This window comes from Carcharodon carcharias, chromosome 9 (genome assembly GCF_017639515.1).
Source record: "Carcharodon carcharias isolate sCarCar2 chromosome 9, sCarCar2.pri, whole genome shotgun sequence".
In the NCBI taxonomy this organism is placed as follows: domain Eukaryota; kingdom Metazoa; phylum Chordata; class Chondrichthyes; order Lamniformes; family Lamnidae; genus Carcharodon; species Carcharodon carcharias.
Window position 1 is genome coordinate 133,201,588 of NC_054475.1, and position 18,656 is coordinate 133,220,243.

An 18,656-nucleotide genomic window follows, 5' to 3' on the forward strand; every position below is an offset into this window, starting at 1 on the left:
GAATGAAGAGGAGGCTAGAGCTTGAAGACTGAAATTCAGACTGGCCAGGGATGGAGGAAATTACAGAAACTGAGACAAAACAATGGACACATTTGTCAATCTAAACAAAGATTTTGAGGGTTGGGGGACTGCGAGTAAATGGATAATAAAAGCAAAATACTGTGGATGCTGGAAATCTGAAAAGCAGTGGTGGAAAAACTCAGCAGGCCTGGCAGCATCTGTGAAGAGAGAAAGAGTTAACATTTCATGTTGAATATGACTCTTCTTTGGAACTGAAGAGTGTAAATGGAGTTTGAAGTTCAAGAGTGATGGGTAACTGGGACTTGGGTTAAGATAGGTAGCAAGCACTGGGGTTTTGAATACATTGACATTGGTGTGGGATGAAGATCATAACCCTGATATTTGTAGGGGTGTGTGGTTCCTGGGGGCAGGGATGGTAAATACCAGGAATGTGGACATTCTGCTGTATGTAACGGCATGGTTTCATTATCACTAGATTAAATTACATTTCCTGCCTGGGAGCCAATCACATTGACAGGATGACTGGCTGGGTGGGAAAGCCAACTGTAGAAATTTGCAGTTGGGTAGAGTCCCTGACAGTCAAATGGTCAGTTGGGGTGTTGGAGCATGGCACTGAAAAGGGAGGAGGATGGAGGCCAAGACGATGGCATGATGGTAGGGTGGAGTTGTTAGAGCACAAGAGGATGGAATACAGGACTCATGGAGAGTAGACTGTGCCAGAGTGAGATGTAGATGGAGTGTGCAGATGGGAATTTGATTCATGTGCCAAGTTCTAGTGAGTTGTTTTTCTCAAGTTTAAATTTAGATTGAGTCAGGCTCTAATACAGAACTTCCAACCTTCAAATGAGTTAAATAGCTTTGTTAAACAGGGAGCTGCCTGGCAGTGGCAGTTGCCTGTCAAATTGCTGAAACGAATATTGTTCAATAGGTGTTAATTACTGTAGCAAGAACCCAAACTGGCTAGTGACTCATCAGAAGCTGTATATGAGCAAATGGACGCATGGAAAGTAGATTACGCTGGAGTGAGACATAGACGGAGCTGTAGTTCTGACAGTGGTCATAGAAAAGTCTTACGGTTGCGGTGGGAAGTTGGTGCAGAAGGAGAAAGAGGTGCTCCTTTTCCTGCTTTGTTTTTTTAAACCTTGGTTGTTGCTGAGTTTTCTTCCTTTATCTCTAAGCTAGTTGAGTGGAACTTTCTATTATTTTACCAGTGTAAATTATTAACTAATTGACTAATTAAATAAGGGTGGGCAGAAATGGCAGGGCTGGTGGTGTGCTGTGACTGCAGCATGTGGGAATTTGTGGAATGCACTGCACTCCCAGCCAACCACGTCTGCAGTAAGTGTCTGCAGATTAAGCAACTTAGACTTCAGCTCAGCAACTCTGAGCTGGAGCTGTGGACATTGCAGGGCATCGGGGAGGGTGAGAGTTACCTGGACACTTTGTTGAAGGAGGCAGTCACGCCCTTTGGATTAGTCCAATCCTTAAGAGTTGCTCAGTGATCAGGCACAGGAGGGTGTAGCTGCAAGTCAGGCAGGTATGGATAATCATCTTGTAGTGATGGAGAAGCCTCAGCTCCTAGCTTTTTCCAACAGGTGTGAGGTGCTTGCTATCTTGGTGCTTGGACTGTACCCAACTGCAAATTTCTACAGTTGGCTTTCCCACCCAGCCAGTCATCCTGTCAATGTGATTGGCTCCCAGGCAGGATAAGAAGAAATGCAAGCTGGATGAGTGGACTGACCATGGCACCATGGTGAAGAATGCATTCAAGTCAGTTGAGAAAGAGGAATGTGGTAGTGAATAGGAGACGGTATAGTCAGGGGAATAGATCCTGAAGCAGTGACTGGGACCTCTAAAGGTGGTTTGCCTGCCCAGTGCCAGGGTTAAGGACTACTACTTGTGTCCGGCGAGGAACTTGGACTGAGAAGGAGAGGATTCAGTTGTTGTGCCAGCGACATAGGTAGAATCAAGAAGGATCTGCAAAGAGAATGAGGAATTAGGGACCAAATTAAAATGCAGAGCATCAAAGGTAATTATCTCTGGATTGTTACCTGATCCACATGCCAGTTGGCAAAGGCTAAAGCAGAGTAGAGAATGAACCATGTAGCTCAGAGTGGTGTGGGAAGAAGGGGTTTTGATTCATGGGGTATTGCATCAGTACTCGGGGAAGAGTGAACTATTCCATTGGGATGGCCTCCACTTGAACGGGGTTGGGACTAATGTCCTGGCCAATTGTATAAATAGGGCTGTGGACGTTTGGGGGGTGGGGGGGTGGTGCAGAGGAGGGTTCAGATGAAGAGAGATTTTGGAATCTAAAGAGAGAGGTCAAATTATTAGAACCATATAGCAATGTGGGTAAAGACCAGCAGAGTGGGACAGGAAGGGACAGAGTTTAACAAAAATTATATATTGACAAATAAGGACATTGTAGGGAATAGACATTAAACATTCGTTATCCGAATGCACAAAGCATCTCCAATAAGATAGGTGAACCAGTGGCACAAATAAAGGTAAATAATTTAGATCTAATCATCATTACATGGTTACAAGATTACAATATTCCAGGGTACACGATATTTCGGAATGACAGAATGACAAAGGAGGTGGGATAACCCTGATAGTGAAAGATGCCAAAAGAACATTAGTGAGAAGGGATCTGGTCTTAGAATATCATGAAGTAGAATTAGTATGGGTGGAAATTAGAATAGCAAGAGTTTGGAAACATTGAGGAGTAGTTTACAGGCCCCCTAACAGTAGTTATACAGCTGGACAGAGCATTAAACAAGAAATTATTGGATAAAAACTCTCCCCCACACACACCTTAAACCAGCTTATATTTCACCCCTTTCTTGGACTCACTCAAGTTCTGTCGAAGGGTCATGAGGACTCGAAACGTCAACTCTTTTCTTCTCCGCCGATGCTGCTAGAACTGCTGAGTTTTTCCAGGTAATTCTGTTTTTGTTAAGAAATTATTGGAGTTTGTAACAAAGGTAATGTAATAATTGTAGGCGACTTTAACTTTCATAAAGACTGGGACAATCAAATTGGCAAGACTGGTTTAGAAGATGAGTTTGTAGAATGTTTTCATGACAGTTTCTTGGAGCAATGGGTTGTTGAACGAACTAGGGATAAAGCTATCTTAGAACTAGTATTGGGTAATGAAGTAGGGTTAATTAGTAGTCTCTCAGTAAAAAAATCCAGTGGGTAATAGTGGTCATTATACCACTGAATTCCATGTAAGTTTGAAAGTGATGTACTCCAGTTGCAAATAAGAAACTTCAACAAAGCCAATTTCATAGGTATGAGGGGAGAATGGGCTAATTAATGGGTTATTTAGATGAATAGACTAAAAGGTATGGAGGTAAATGAGCAGTGGGAAACATTTAAAAAAAAAATTCAAAATCTTCACCAAAAATACATTCCATTTGAAAATCAAAACCTCCGTAGCTCATTCAGGAAGTTGAGGATAGCATTAGATTAAAGAAGAGGCTTGCAATGTTGCATAAAACAGTAGCAAATCTGAGGATTGGGAATGTTTTAGAAGTCAGCAGAGGGCCACAAAAAAGTTGATTAAAAAGGGAAAAAATGGAATGAGAGTAAACTAGCCAGAATTTTTAAGAATTTTTATAAGTATATAAAGAGGAAGAGAGTAGTGAATGTAAACACTGGCCTCTTAGAAGCAGAGACGAGGGAAATTATCCTGGGGAATGAGGAAATGACAGTGACATTGAACATATATATTGGCTGTCTTCACAGTAGAAGACACAAGTTTCATACTAGAAATAGACAGTAATCCAGTGGCTAAAAAGTGAGGAAATTAATATCAGCAGAGAAAATGTATTGGTGAAACTTGAGAGTAAATCTGTCAAATCTCAGGACCTGGTGGCCTACAAGGAGGTTCTAAAAGGAGAGAGCTGCACAGATAGTGGATGTGCTGGTTATAATTTTCTGAAATCCCTTAGATTCGGGAACCATGAGATTGGAAGTTGACAAATGCTGCACCACTTTTCAAGAAAGGAGGGAAAGAGGAAACAGTGAACTACAGGTCATTTGTTGGGAAAATGTTGAAATCTATTAAGGAAGTCTTAACAATGCACTTAGAAATACATAATATTATAACAAATCAACATGGTTTTACTAAAAGAAACTCCTGTTTGACAAATTAGAGTTTTTTTAAGGATACAACTAGTAGGATAAATAAAGAGGAACCAGTAGATGATGTATATCTGCATTTCCAAAAGGCATTTGATAAGGTGCCACACAAAAGGCTAATAAGCAAGATCAGGGCTCATGGAGTTGGCGTAGTATTTTAGCATGGGTAAAGGATTGTTTAACGGATAGAAAGCTGAGTGGGCATAAACAGGGCTTTTCAAGCTGGCAAGCAGTGAATAGTGGAGTGCTGCAAGGATCCGTGCTGGGGCCTCAGCCTTTTACAATCTATATTCATGAATTGGATATGAAGAGACGGTAATGTATCAAAGTTTGCTGATGATACTAAGCTAAGTAGGATGGTAAGCTGTTGGGAAGACAGTTTGCAAAGAGATATAGACAGTTTAAGCGAATGGACAACAAGAATGGCAGGTGGAGTATAATGCAGGGGTTCACTTTGGTTGTAAGAGTAGAAAATCAGAAATTTTTTTTTTAGATGTGAACTTACAAACATTGATGCCCAAAGAGACTTGGGTGTGCTTGTGTAAGGAATGCAGAAAATTAGCTTGCATGTGCAGCAAGCAGTTAGGAAGGCAAATGGCATGTTGGCCTTTATTGCTAGGGGATTGTTGGTGTACAACAGTAAAGAAGTGTTGCTACGATTGTACAGGGTTTTGGTGAGATCACATCTGGAATACTGTATGTAGTTTTGATTTCTACATTTGAGAGAGGATATGCTTGTAGCGAAGGTTGACTAAATTGATCCCTGGGATGAGGGATTTGTTTTATAATGAGCCTAATTTATTTAGCCTATATTCTTTTGGGTTTAGAAGAATGAGATGTGATCTCAATGAAACGTATGCAATGCTGAAGGAACTTGATAGGGTGGATGCTGAGAGACTGTTTCCATTGGTTGGGGTGTTTAAAACACGGGGGCACAGTTGGCACAGTCTCAGGATAAGGGGTCAATCGTTTAGGATTGAGATGAGGAAAAATTACTTCATTCAAAGGGTTGTGAATCTTGGAATTCTCTATTCCAGGGGGTTGTGGATGTTCCTTCGTTGAATATATTTAAAGCTGGGATAGACAGATTTTTGGTGTCTCAGGGAATTGGGGAGCGGGCAGGAAAATGGAGTTGAAGCTCAAGGTCAGCCATGATATTGAATGGCAGAGCAGGCATGTTGGGCCATATGGTCTACTCCTATTTCTTCTCCTATTAATGCTAGAGGGCAAGTACTGACTACTGATCACCTCAACCTCAAGACAAATAAGATCTATTAATCACTAGATTGGCTCCATATTCCTACTTCCACTCCACAAGCACCATCTCAAATAAGTTCCTTAACTATACACCCTGTGATTTATTCATGAAAAATATAGAGGCAAGGATATGGAATTTTTAGCGAGGGCCTAATCGGATAGAGTTGGTATTCTTGATGTTCAGTTGAAGGAGGTTCCAGCTTATTTATGATGTGATGTTGGTAAACAGTCTGATGATACAGATCGTTCTGCACTTTTGAATGGCGGTGGAATGATAGACCTAGATGTCTACAAATGAAAGCTGAAAATGCTCATGTTGCTGGATAGTAACTTGTGAATGAGGGACATACCTCCGGAAGTGCAAAAGGAAACAGCATTGCTAGAGGTATGCTGGCTATTTTTGGACTAGTAGCAGTATGGATGGCCCCAGGAAGGGGGCCACTTCAGAGGACGAGTTGAGTGGTTTTCAGCATTTGGTCGTGCTGTGGAGAAGTCAAGGAGGGAGTGGGTGCTGTCTTGAAGATGGAGATGGGAGATGATGGCCAGAAGCTTCACTGTTTGATTCCCTTCACTGTTGCTCATGTCTTATCTGCAATAGGGTATTAAGGGAGAGGTGAGATGGATGACGATGGTGTGCTCGAATATGAGGAGAAACCAAATTGGACCTGGAATTAAGAGCCATATTGCTCTGATCAGGGGAATTAATGAAATGTAGCAAGGCTAGATGGCTTTTGAGATTTCTGTCGGGTCCAAGATTTCAATTTCTCCAAGCTGAGATTGTGGCTGGACAGAGCCTTTTAGAAGGGAGCAAAGATTCTCGGTGGTTGAAAATCTACCAGAGCAATCCGAGCAAGAAACAGCTAGATGTTCAGCCATCCACAATAATTGTGGGATGTTTGCCAGAAGTGGAGGATGAGGGAAAGTTTGGGTGTCATAGTAGAGGACACCCAAAACGGAACAGAAAGCTTATCTAGTTCGTGACTTGAACCTGGAATAAAGGACGGAAGATTGACTCCGCTGGAATGCAATGTCCAGTGGGATGGGGGCACTTTTTTTTTAGTGGAGGTGTCAGAGTTGGGGCCATGAGTAGATGGAGGAGACGTGAGACAACTTAAGGAGCAGTTTAGGGCAAGGAAAAACTGACTTGAGGGGTTAGGTCAGAATGAATTGTAGCCAGTTTCTGCAAGCAAGTTTATATGAAAAAAATATTTTATGTGAATAAATCACAGTTTATATGGTTAAGGAACTTGTTTGAGAAGGTGCTTGTGGAGTAGAAGTAGGAGCCTGGAGCCAATCTAGTGGTTAATGGTTCTTATCTGTCTTGAGGTTGAGGTGATCAGTACTTGCCTTCTGGCATTAATATTAGGCTTTCCTGATACCACAACTTTTTAAAGGACATTTAAGTTCAACCTTCTGAATTAAAGTTGTTTTGTAGTTGCTGTCAGGACACATGACTCTTGATTTGGTTCAGATGAGCCTTCATGTATGGTTTGCTTTTTAATTTTGACTGTGCTTAAAAGGCGTATTTTCAGATTCATTGTTTAACATGTTTTTGTGGGATTTTCTTGTAGAAGTTAGTGAAGTAGTGGCAATACAATGCAATTTGAAATTTTTGAGGTGTCTGAAGGTGAATGTTCATTAAACTAGAATTGCTTGTAAATCACATAACTGCAATTGTACTTTTGTGCAATTATCCAGCGATAACATACTAGTTTATATCCTTGTAAAACCATAAATAATGTGATTCAATTTAAGACTTGCTTAAAGATCATTAAAGAAAGAAAGTGATTGAATTTATATAGCACCTTTCGTGACCTCTGGCCAGTCCAAAGCCCTGTACAGCTAGTAGAGTACTTCTGAACTTGAATCACTATTGTAATTTAGAGTAATGTGGCAACCAAATTGTGCACAGCAAGGTCCCACAAAAAGCAACAAGTGTGACTGGATAAGTTTTTTAAGTAATGTCGGTTGTGGTAGTGCTGTGGAAATTTTTTATTCAACTGAAAGAGCAGATGGGTCTTTGAGCACCCCTAACAGTGTAGCACTCCCACATTACTGTGCTCCAGTGTCAGCATATGTTGCAAATAACTCCAGAAATGTTTAAAGGCTTACTGAGGGGGTGGTATGAAACTGCAGCATGTTGTGCTGTCTAACCACATAGAAGAAAGGTTGCAGGTACAGACTCTCTTCTTTACTAGTTTAGCTGATCTTAGATGGGGCATTAGTGTCATGTCTGTGGTTGACCTGAACATGCCTAGACTTTGGCAGTTGAATCATTTAACTTTCATTGGGGTTGTGCATGAAGGATCATCCATCCAATGACACGTGGAAAGTGCACATGTGGATGTTGTGTGAAGACGGGACCTAACCTGGCTCTACCACCCTTCATTGTCAAATAACTTAATTTATTTATTAAAGAATGGTTTCTTGGGTGTGATATCAGGGGGCTGGGAGTACGACTGGAATAGACCAGCAATTGTTTGGTTTTCAAGAGAGGGGGTGGGGAGTGAGAACATTAGATTTTAAAGAAATACATTCATTTTGGTTCAAATAAAAGTTTAAAATAGTACTTTGTAATGGATGAAATAGGTTTGTTCCTGAAGGAAGTAGCTGACTGATTGAGTCATTGGTCAAAACTCACCACTTAAACTAGAACAAGAGTTTGAAGCTTTCTTTCACTTGACACTTGACAAAACATCAGAAGCAGCTGCTTCCTGCAAATTCACCTAAAGGCTAAGGTTAACTGTCTTTTCGAAGATCACTGGTTTCTGTGGAAAGTACATGACAGTTGGGTGAACTGTGTTTTCAGAGCAAGATTTTTGTATGTCCTGTACAGAGGAGGATATGAATATTTTATTTTAAAAGCTGACTTTGTGTGCGCTGATGAAACATATTGAACTGCAAAACAAGGTGTGAAAGATAAATTATTAGGTAATAAGCTATATGGATGGGAAAGATCAATCAGTTCATTTATCTTGTCAGGGTTTGAGGGGCAGAGGGGTGTGGGGGAAAACCTTAAGCAACTAGCTTTTTATTAATTGATCAAGGTGTTACTTCAGTGCAGCACTGAAGCAGTGTTACATTGTCAGAGGTGTTTTGTTTTAAACGACATGCTGAATTGAAATCTTTGTACTGTTCGGGTGAATGTAAAAAAAATCCTATGATACAATTTCAGAGGAGAACAGGGTGTTCCCCATCCAGGCAACATTCATCCATTTAAGTTGATGAAAACAAATTTTCTAGTCATGTTATCATCTTTGCTGTTTGATACACTTTGCTTTGCATGTATTGGCTACAATATTTGCTTCAAAGTAAGTGACTACAGATCAAAAGTAATTCATTGGTTGTGAATTGTTTTGGGATGTCCTTAAAATGTGAAAGATACAAAAATTTTTTTTTAAAAACTGATACAATGTGATCTGGATAGCTTAGAAGTTGTGTTGGTGAGTTGCAAATATAATGCAATACGACCAAGTGCAAGACTAGGAAAGGGACATCAGCAGAGGGAATGTAAACTAGATTACAACATGGTCAGTGAGAAGAATCTATGAAACCAAGAGCATGGTGTGGAGCAGGGTTGAGACTCTTAACCTGATCCTGGGGATTGTAGCCAGATGGATGGAACACCATTCCTAGGAGATAATGGGAAGGATTTTCCCTGCACGTTTTTGAACCCCACCACAGGCTCAATGTGGGTCAGAAGCCTACACTGTATGGGGAGACGATCACTCATTGTGATTTTCCTGGAGTGGCCTCTAAATGGCCAGAGGGCAGTTTTGCTATCTAATTAAGGATGGCAGCTGGGTTCTTTAAGCTGGAGGGCCAATAAGAGACCTTCCAGCTTGAAAGCAACAGTAGGATGCAAGTGTGGGTAAGAAGGGGAAAGGCAATCCCAAAGTGGAATTGCCCCTCCCAATTCTTTTAAACTTTAAATTAGAAATGACTTTTGCAGCCGGGTCACCACTATGTGGGGTTACCCCTCCACAGGGTGGCCTGCAGCTGTTGCTGCACCCAGGCAGGGAAAGCCTCTAAGCCTCCCTGGAGTGCGGGACACTGGGAGGCGGCCTCCCTGGAGTGCGGGACACTGGGAGGCGGCCTCCCTGGAGTGCGGGACACTGGGAGGCGGCCTCCCTGGAGTGCGGGACACTGGGAGGCGGCCTCCCTGGAGTGCGGGACACTGGGAGGCGGCCTCCCTGGAGTGCGGGACACTGGGAGGCGGCCTCCCTGGAGTGCGGGACACTGGGAGGCGGCCTCCCTGGAGTGCGGGACACTGGGAGGCGGCCTCCCGCCAGTTAAATTGGCTCCGCACTGCCCCACCACCCCAGAACCTGGAGTCAGCATAAATCAGCACACTTTAAAGAGCCTTCTGTTGGGATCATTCGCTACCTGCTGCATGCGGGGCTGATAGCCCTTTTGTCTTTTGAGCCTGGCCACCTTTGTTCCTGGCCCTCATGAGGGCTAACGTTCCAGTCCAGTGGATCTGTACAAGATAACTGGCGCAACCATTGCCACTCTCTTTGCCTTTTGTTTTATGACACAGTCATTTAATTTTTCCAGCTCCCCTCCCCTTTTAAACAGCATAAAACACGTCATACTTATACCTTCCTCAGTTCTGAAGACGTCATATTTGACTTAAAACATTAACTCTGCTCCTCTTTGCAAAGATGCTGCTGAGTATTTCCAGCACTTTGTTTCTATTTCAGATTCCAAATCTGCAGTGTTTTGCTTTTAACATTAGAATTATTTTGACTTTGCTTCAGGCAATGACCAGCAAGTTTGTTTCTGATGTTGTTATTAGTGAAATGGAATTTTTTTCACAAAAAAACAGGTACAGCATTGTTCAGAGAAACCAAAAAACGGAACATCTTCCTTCTGTACGTGCTGTGGAAAAAAAGTTACTGGAAACTACTGAGACTTGTCACATGGTATTTAATGCTATTTAATTTGTTCACTTGACCAAAAATTACATTCCACAAAAAAGGAAGCTTTTAATTAGTTTCAAGGAGGACCCTGTAAAAACGGTTCCTGGAGGAAGGGGAAGTAAATGCAAGTGGTTGAACTTGTATAGTGCCTTTTGTGTTCTCAAGATGCCTTTGAAAGCAGTTCACAGCCAGTGAGTTGCTTTTAAAGTGTAGTCACTTAGCATAAAGGCCAATGCAAACAACAGCTAATATGTACCTCTAGTAAATAACATACATAAATAACCAGTTAATACATTATTTTGAAGGTGTAGATTGAAAAACAGATGTTGTCCAGGACACCAAAGAAATTCCTCAACTGTTCTTCAGATAGTACCATGGAATCTTTTGCATCCACTCAAACTGGCAAACGTAAACTTGATTTAATATTTCATCTAAAAGCTGACACCTCTGACAGTGCAGCATTTTCTCATTACTGTCCTGAAATATCAGTTTAAATTACTTGCTTGTCCCTGAAGGAGGGCTTTTTTTACTTCGTTCATGGGATGTGGACATCAGTGGCTAGTCCTGTAATTATTGCCCGCCCCTAATTGCTGATGGGAGGGGAGTTCCAGGATTTTGACCCAGTGACAGTGAAGAAATGACTGTATAGTTCCAAGCCAGGATGATGTGTGGCTTGGAGGGGAACTTGCATCGGAACAAAAACATCTGCATCAGTAGATGCATGGCAACTGTATGTCACTGTGCCACCGCCTCTGGTGAGCCTATCCTGTCAGTGGAACATTGTAAGGTATGATTCTGTGAGCATAGCTGTTCGGCTGATGCCTGACAGGTCTGTGGGACAGCTCTCCCAATTTTGGCACAAGCCCCCAGATGTTAGTAAGGAGGCCTTTGCCAGGTCAACAGGGCTGGGTGTGCCGTTGTCATTGTCCTTCTAGGGAGCCAAGGTCATGGGTTTGGAAGGTGCTATTGAAGGAGCCTTGGAGAGTTGCTGCAGTGCATTTTGCAGATGGTACACACTGCTGCCACTGTGCATCAGTGGTGGAGAGATTGAATGTTGAAGGTGGCGGATGGGGTGCAAATTGAGCGGGCTGCTTTGTCCTGGATGGTGTCCAGCTTCTTGTGTTGTTGGAGCTGCACTCACCCAGGCAGGTGGAGAGTATTCCATAACACTCCTGACTTGGGCCTTGTAGATGGTGGACAGGCTTTGGGGAGTCAAGAAGTGAGTTAATCTCTGCAGAATTCCCAGCCTCTGACCTGCTGTCATAGCTACAGTATTTATATGGCTGGTCCAGTTCAGTTTTGATCAATGGTAGCCCCCAGGATTTTGACGGTGGGGTACTCAGTGATGGTAATAGCATTGAACGTCAAGAAATGATTGGATTCTCTCTTGTTGGCAATAATCATTGCCTGATCATTGTGTTGTGAATGTTACTTGCCACTTATCAGCTCAAGTCTGAATATTGTCCAGGTCTTGCTGCACATGGAAAGAGACTGCTTCAAAATTACTTAAGATTTGTGCTTCAGAACTTGCCGCACCCTAACTAAAGCTGTTCCAGTAGAGCTACAGTGCAACTGCAACGCATCCATCTACCTGGCAATGTGGAAAATTGCTCAGGTATGTCCTATACACAAAAAGCAGGACAAATCTAACTTGGCCAATTACTGCCCCATCAGTTTTTTCTTGATTACCAGTAAAGTGATGGAAGGAGTCATCAACAGTGCTATCAAGCGGCACTTGCTTAGCAATAACTTGCTTACTGATGCTTAGTTTGGGTTCTGCCAGGATCACTCAGCTTCTGACCTAATTTCAGCCTTGGTTCAAACATGGACAAAAGAACTGAACTCGAGGTGAGGTGAGAGTGACTAGTCTTGACATCAAGGCAGCCTTTGACCGAGTGTGGCATCAGGCAGCCCTAGCAAAACTGGAGTCAATCGTAACTGGGGAAGGCTCTCCGTGGTTGGGGTCATACCTAGCACAAAGGAACTTGGTTGTGGTTGTTGGAGGTCAGTCATCTAAGTTCCAGGACATCACTGCAGCAGTTCCTCAGGGTAGTGTCCTAGGCCCAACCATCTTCAGCTGCTTCATCAATGACCTCCCTTCCATCATAAGGTTAGAAGTGGGGATGTTTGCTGATGAATGTGCAATCTTCATCATTCGTGACTCATCAAATGCTGAAGTAGTCCATGTTCAAATGCAGCAAGACCTGGACAATATCTGGGCTTCGGCTGACATGTGGCAAGTAACATTCGTGCTACACAAATGCTAGGCAATGACCAGCTCCAACAAGAGAATCTAACCATCACCCCTTGACATTCGATGGCATTACCATCACTGAGTCCTCTACAATCAATATTCTGGGGGGTTACTGTTGACCAGAAACTGACCTGGACTTGCCATATAAATAAAGTGGCTATATGTGCAGGGCAGAGGCTAGGGATCCTGTGATGAGTAACTCACCTCCTGACTCCCCAAAGTCTGTTCTTCATCTACAAGGCCCAAGTCAGGAATGTGATGGAATGCTCTCCACTTGCCTGAATGAGTTCAGCTCCAACAACACTCGAAGCTTGACACCATCCAGGCCAAAGCAGCCCACTTGATTGGCTCCCCTTCCACAAACATTCACTCCCTCCACCACCAAACAGTGGGAGCAGTGTGTACCATCTACAAGATGTATGCAGAAACTCACCAAGGCTCCTTCGGCAGCACCTTCCAAAACCACAACTGCTACCACCTAGAAGGACAAGGGCAGCAGATAGATGGGAACACCACCACCTAGAAGTTCCTCTCCAAGCCACTCACCATCCTGACTTGTAAATATATCGCCATTCCTTCACTGTCGCAAAATCCTGGAACTCCCTCCCTAACAGCACTGTGGGTGTACCTACACCACAAAGACTGCAGCAGTTCAAGAAGGCAGCTCACCTCCACCTTCTCAAAGGCAGTTAGGGATGATTAATAAATGCAGGCCTAGCCAGTGAAACCCACATCCCATAAATCATTTCAAAAAAATTTTTAAAGAAGTATCTGAGGAGTCACGAGTGGTGCCAAGCATCATGCAATCATCTGCGAACATCCCCACTTCTCACCTTATGAAGGCCATTGATAAAGCAGCTGAAGATGGTTATGCCTAGGACACTGCTGTGAGGAACCCCTGCAGCGATGCTCTGGGACTGAGATGATTGACCTCCAACAACCACAACCATCATCTTTTGTGCTAGATATGATTCCAGCCATTGGAGAATTTTCCCCTTAATTTCCATTGACTCCAGTTTTGCTAGAGTTCCTTGACGTTGCACTCAGTCAAATGCGGCCTTGATAGCGAGGGCAATCACAGTCATCTTACCTCTAGCTGTTTGGTCCATGTTTAGACCAAGGCTGTAATGAGATCAAGAGCTGAGTGGTCCTGACTGAATCCAAACTGTGTGTCTGTGAACAGGTTATTGCTAAGCAAGTGCTGCTTGATGGCACTGTCGATGACACCTTCCATCACTTTGCTGCTGATCGAAAGTGGACCAATGGTGTGGTATTTGGCCTGGTTGGATATATCCTGTTTTCTCTGGACAGGACATACCTGGACAATTTTCCACATTGCCGAGTAGATGCCAGTGTTGTAGTTATACTGGAGGGGTGTAGCAAGTTCTGGAGCACAAGTCTTCAGTACTACTTCTGGAATGTTGTTGGGGTCTATAGCCTTTCCTGTATCCAGTGCCTTCAGCTTTCTTGATATCATGTAGAGTGAACAGAATTGGCAGAAGACTGGCATCTGTGATGCTGGGTACCTCAGGAGGCTGCAAATGCTTCAGCCTGGTCTTTTGCAGGGCTCCCCCCATCGTTGAGGCTAGGAATATTTGGGGAGCCGCCTCCTCAATTTAGTTTAATTGTCCACCACCATTCATGACTGGATATGGTAAGATTGCAGAGCTTAGATCTGATCTGTCCGTTGGGCGATCACTTTGCTCTGTCAGTCACATTTTCTGCTTTTACTGTTTGGCATGCAAGTAGTCTTGTGTTGTAGCTTCATCGGGTTGACATCTCATTTTTAGGTATGCTTGGTGCTGCTCCTGTCATGTCCTCCATTCCTCATTGAACCAGGGATGATCCCCCGGCTTGATGGTAATGGTAAAGTGGGTGATATACCAGGCCATGAGCTTACAGATTGTGGTTGCATACAATTCTGCTGCTGATGGCCCATAGCGCCTCATGGATCCCCTTTCTTGAGTTGCTAGACCTGCTCAAAATCTATCCCACTTAGCACAGTGGTAATGCCACACAATACGAAGGAGGGTATCCTCAGTGTGAACATGGGACTTTGTCTCCATCAGGACTGTGCGATGGTCACTCCTGTTGATACTGTCATGGACAGATGCTTCTCCGACAGGTAGATTGGTGAGGATAACGTCAAGCAGCTTTTTTCCTTCTCATCAGTTCCTTCACCACCTGTCACAGACCCAGTCTAACAGCCATGTGCTTTACCCACTTTGTAGCTCGGTCCATAGTGGTGCTACTGAGCCACTCTTGGTTAAGGACATTGAAGTCCTCCACCAGAGTACATTCCATGCCCTTGCCACCCTCGATGCTTCCTCCAAGTGGTCTTCAACTTGGAGTACTAATTCATCAGCTGAGGCAGGACTTTAGGTGGTAACCAGCGGGAGGTTTCCTTGCACGTTTGACCTGATGCCAGATTTCCTGGGGTCCAGAGTCAATGTTGAGGACTCCCAGGGCAGTTCCCTCCCAACTGTACACCACACTTCTGGTGGGCCTGTCCTGTTGGTGGAACAGTGTCTGTAAGGTATGATTCTGTGAGTGACTGTGCCTGACCAGTCTGTGGGACAGTTCTCCCACTTTTGGCACAACAGCTAGATGTTAGTAAGGAGCACTTTGCAGAGTCAGGTGTGCTGTTGTTATTTCCGGTGCCTAGGTCGATGCCAGGTGGTCTGTCCTGTTTCATTCCCTTTAGACTTGGTAGTGGTTTGAGACAACTGAGTGGCTTGCTAGGCCATTTCAGAGTCAACCACATTACTGTGGGTCTGGTGTCACATGTAGGCCAGACCAGGTAAGGACGGCAGATTTCCTTCCCTAAAGGGCATGAGTGAAGTTTTAATGACAATTGACAATAGTTTCATGGTCACCATTAGACTAGTTTTTAACTTGATTTATTAATTGATTTTAAATTCCACCCGCTGCCATGGTGGGATTTGAACCCATGTCCCCAAAGCTGGATTATTAGCCCAGTGACATTATGGGGAGGTGGCTGCATAGTGGTAAGTTTTTTAAAAAACTTTGTGCTAGGCTGGGTACACCTGTGATTGACTAGATTGTTTGTTTGTCCAACTAGCCGTAAACTTAATAAGCAAGTGATTGAGTCTAGGGGGACCTTGGTGACTTTGTTCTTTCTATATAGGGTATGAGCAAGAATGGGTGTTGGAATTTAGCGTTGTCACCATATTCTCACCAGTACTCTTCTGATCATATAAAGGGAATGTGAGAAATATTGTAGAGTCTGGATGTGCAGTGGAGTACTTTGCCCTAGCACTCTTGCATTAGGTGTCAAAACGGTGGAGGTCCACTTCCATTGTTCTCATAGAAATAGGTGGCCCAGCTCGCGCTCCTGACACTTGTCAATTTCTTTTTTTGACAATATGAAAAATGATATAGCTTAGAGGCAGAAGCTTTTCCTACAGGGTGTTTCAGACCATCATGTTCTGGGTTAGAGCTTGAGTCGTCAGTGCAACATAAAATACATGTTGTATGGTATTGTAGGATCTTGATTCAGCTGAGGAAATCCTGTTATATTTGGAATTTGTTGGTAAATTGTTGAACATCATTTGGCACCCATGAGACACTTTCCTTTCAGTCTTTCAGTGATACTCTTCTCATGTCATGTTTTACCACTTGTGGCAAGACCCTCGGAAGAGTGCAGCAATCCTATAGGTGAGCTGATTTGGCCCATGGGGAAAATTCAGTGCAATGTATGTTTGTATCTAATTTGCCAGTGAGTGATGGTATCCAGTATTTGAGCTCCAGCTCGATTACTTTGAGAGCTTGAGGGAAACACACTGTATTGGAGTAGGTTGGGCAATTCTGTACTCTAGCCTTCAGTCAATCCGCTACTTGTCTGAAACCTACACCCTCTTCTTATTGGTGATAATAGTCCATAAACTGCAATTAAATATTTACTGTAACAGGAATGATTTTGGCCAGCTACTGTAAGCATTAATATCTTTAATCTTTTGAGTGGAAGTTCCTGGAGTCATAGAATGATGTAATTTTGAGGGAGGCTGTTAGGTTAATTGTACCTGTGCTGACTGAGCTATCCAATAAACCTCACACTTCTGTTCTTTCCCTATAGCCCTGCAATTATATATTCAATTCCCTTTTGAAAGTTACTTTTGAATCTGCTTCCAGTACTCTTTCAGGCAATGCGTTCCAAATCAACTCCCTGCATTTATTTTTTTAAAATCATGTCACTTTTGGTTTGTTTGCCAACCACCATAAATCTGTCCTCTGTTTACTGATCTAGGTCATATATCAAAAATAACCATGGCCCTAATACTTTCTGCCTAATGAATTATTAATTTTGGTGTTGTACCTATTCTTTACATATCAATTTTCTCCTCTTCTGTCTTGAAAGCACTGATTCTTTCCAAGCTTTGATTCCATAGGTGCAAGTACCTGTCTAAGCAGGAGCCTATGGACATTCTATTACTATTTGGGGAATCCAAATTGAGCTTTTCCAGTCCTTCACTGAATTCCAGACAGATGCTCTTTCCAGTGTAGGTCACTGGATTGCAAGTCAAAACCCTGGGTCTTGTTTTTATTAAAATCCAATTTCTTCCTCCCTCATCCCAGAGTTGTTACTTGCAGTTGAGATCAGCTAATTCAGTTCAGACTGGGAGTGTATAGCTGTGGTCTTCTGACCTGTGTATGCATTATCCTTTAACCTGTGTTTCTGTTTGTAAACCTCGAATTCTATTTGCCTATTCCTAAAAATATTTGTTTTCCCTTGCAGTACTACAGGATTACCTTGTGCAGACTCAGAAGGTTTATGGTGGACTCAGAGTGACCTGCACAGACTGAAAGCTGGATTGAAATTGTTCTAACAAAGAGAACTTATTTTCAAATGTTTCATTATTTTCCCTTTAAGCCCTCTTATTCCTCTCCCTTATTATGAATGTGTGCATTTGTGGTTGCACATACATATATCTAGCTGTTTGTTGGAGGATCTTCACACAAAGCATGAACTTGCCTTTTTTTCCTGATGCTGACAGGCCTGCTGTATTTTTCTAATATTTACCGTTTCTTTTGAAGTTAACTTATGATGGGCTCTCAAAGATTTGTATCACAAGCAGTCTAAGGCTTTGAATTGGTAATCATGGTAAAATGAAGTGATACCATACCAGTTATGGTCTGTCCCAAAGCAAGTTTCTTTTAAGTTAACGGGATTCCTTTCAAACTCATTACTTTGTGTTTATATAATTCTGCAATGTTATATGCATGTAAACTGCTAGGTGGCTATTGTATTTTATATTGCAAAAATAAATTGACAGATAACTGCTTCCTGTGTTTTTGTTTGCTTATGGTTCATTTTTCACCTAATGTGAAGAGCTTCTCCTTTTAATTTTAAAGTTTCAGAGAAAAGACATTTGTTTGAGATTTCTCCTCATTTCCTCTGAGAAAATTGCAAATCTAATACGTATAAGGGAGAAACAACCAATGTATTGATTTCCCCAGTCAAATCAGGATTGTTAACCAGCTGCATGCCACAAGCAAGTAATGTAAGAGTACAGAGTTCTGCTAATGAAAATTTTGTGAAACACTAAGGATTAATAAAACAAGGAAACATGTTAAATGATTCCTGGGAGTACTCACTACAAGCCTGTGGACATGAGGTAAAATAGTGGGAGCGACTAAAGAACTGCAGGAAGAAGAGATGCAGGTACTGGTAATATACTGGTTGGCAAGATGTATTTGGGTGGCTCGTTGGGACCTTGGCCTCTTTGAATGCTGGATTTGGAACCAATGTCAGAGATTAAACTGAGTGAAAAATTTATTTGCTAAGGAGAAGTTTGGGACAGCAATGAATGAAAATTAAATACTTAGGATATCCAATCTTTGTTGTGTTGCAATCAACAAAAATGTTTACTCAGTTGATACATTTGAAGGTAGCGTGACTATGTACCTATTCTACCATTCAAAGGCCCTGGCTGAACTTTTACATCCATTCTGCTTCCAACTATTTTCCCCCCTCCCGCAGTATCCTTTCGTAGCACAAGAATCTAGCAAACTCAATCTTAAATACACTC

The 18,656-nt window shown here is 42.6% G+C and overlaps 1 protein-coding gene across 3 annotated transcripts in view; it reads left to right on the forward strand.

Annotated features, from left to right (window-relative positions):
- Positions 1-17,908, forward strand: part of las1l (LAS1 like ribosome biogenesis factor) — a 100,222-nt gene extending 82,314 nt beyond the window's left edge. For 2 of the 3 annotated variants that reach the window (XM_041196365.1, XM_041196368.1), the window contains 2 exons: positions 10,259-10,355; positions 17,363-17,908. In XM_041196365.1, coding sequence (XP_041052299.1) covers positions 10,259-10,355; positions 17,363-17,416 — 151 coding nt within the window. In that variant the 3' untranslated portion in view covers positions 17,417-17,908. The remainder of the gene's footprint in view (positions 1-10,258; positions 10,356-17,362) is intronic. The other variant, XM_041196366.1, reaches the window with a different exon arrangement.
- Positions 17,909-18,656: the final 748 nt, after the last annotated feature.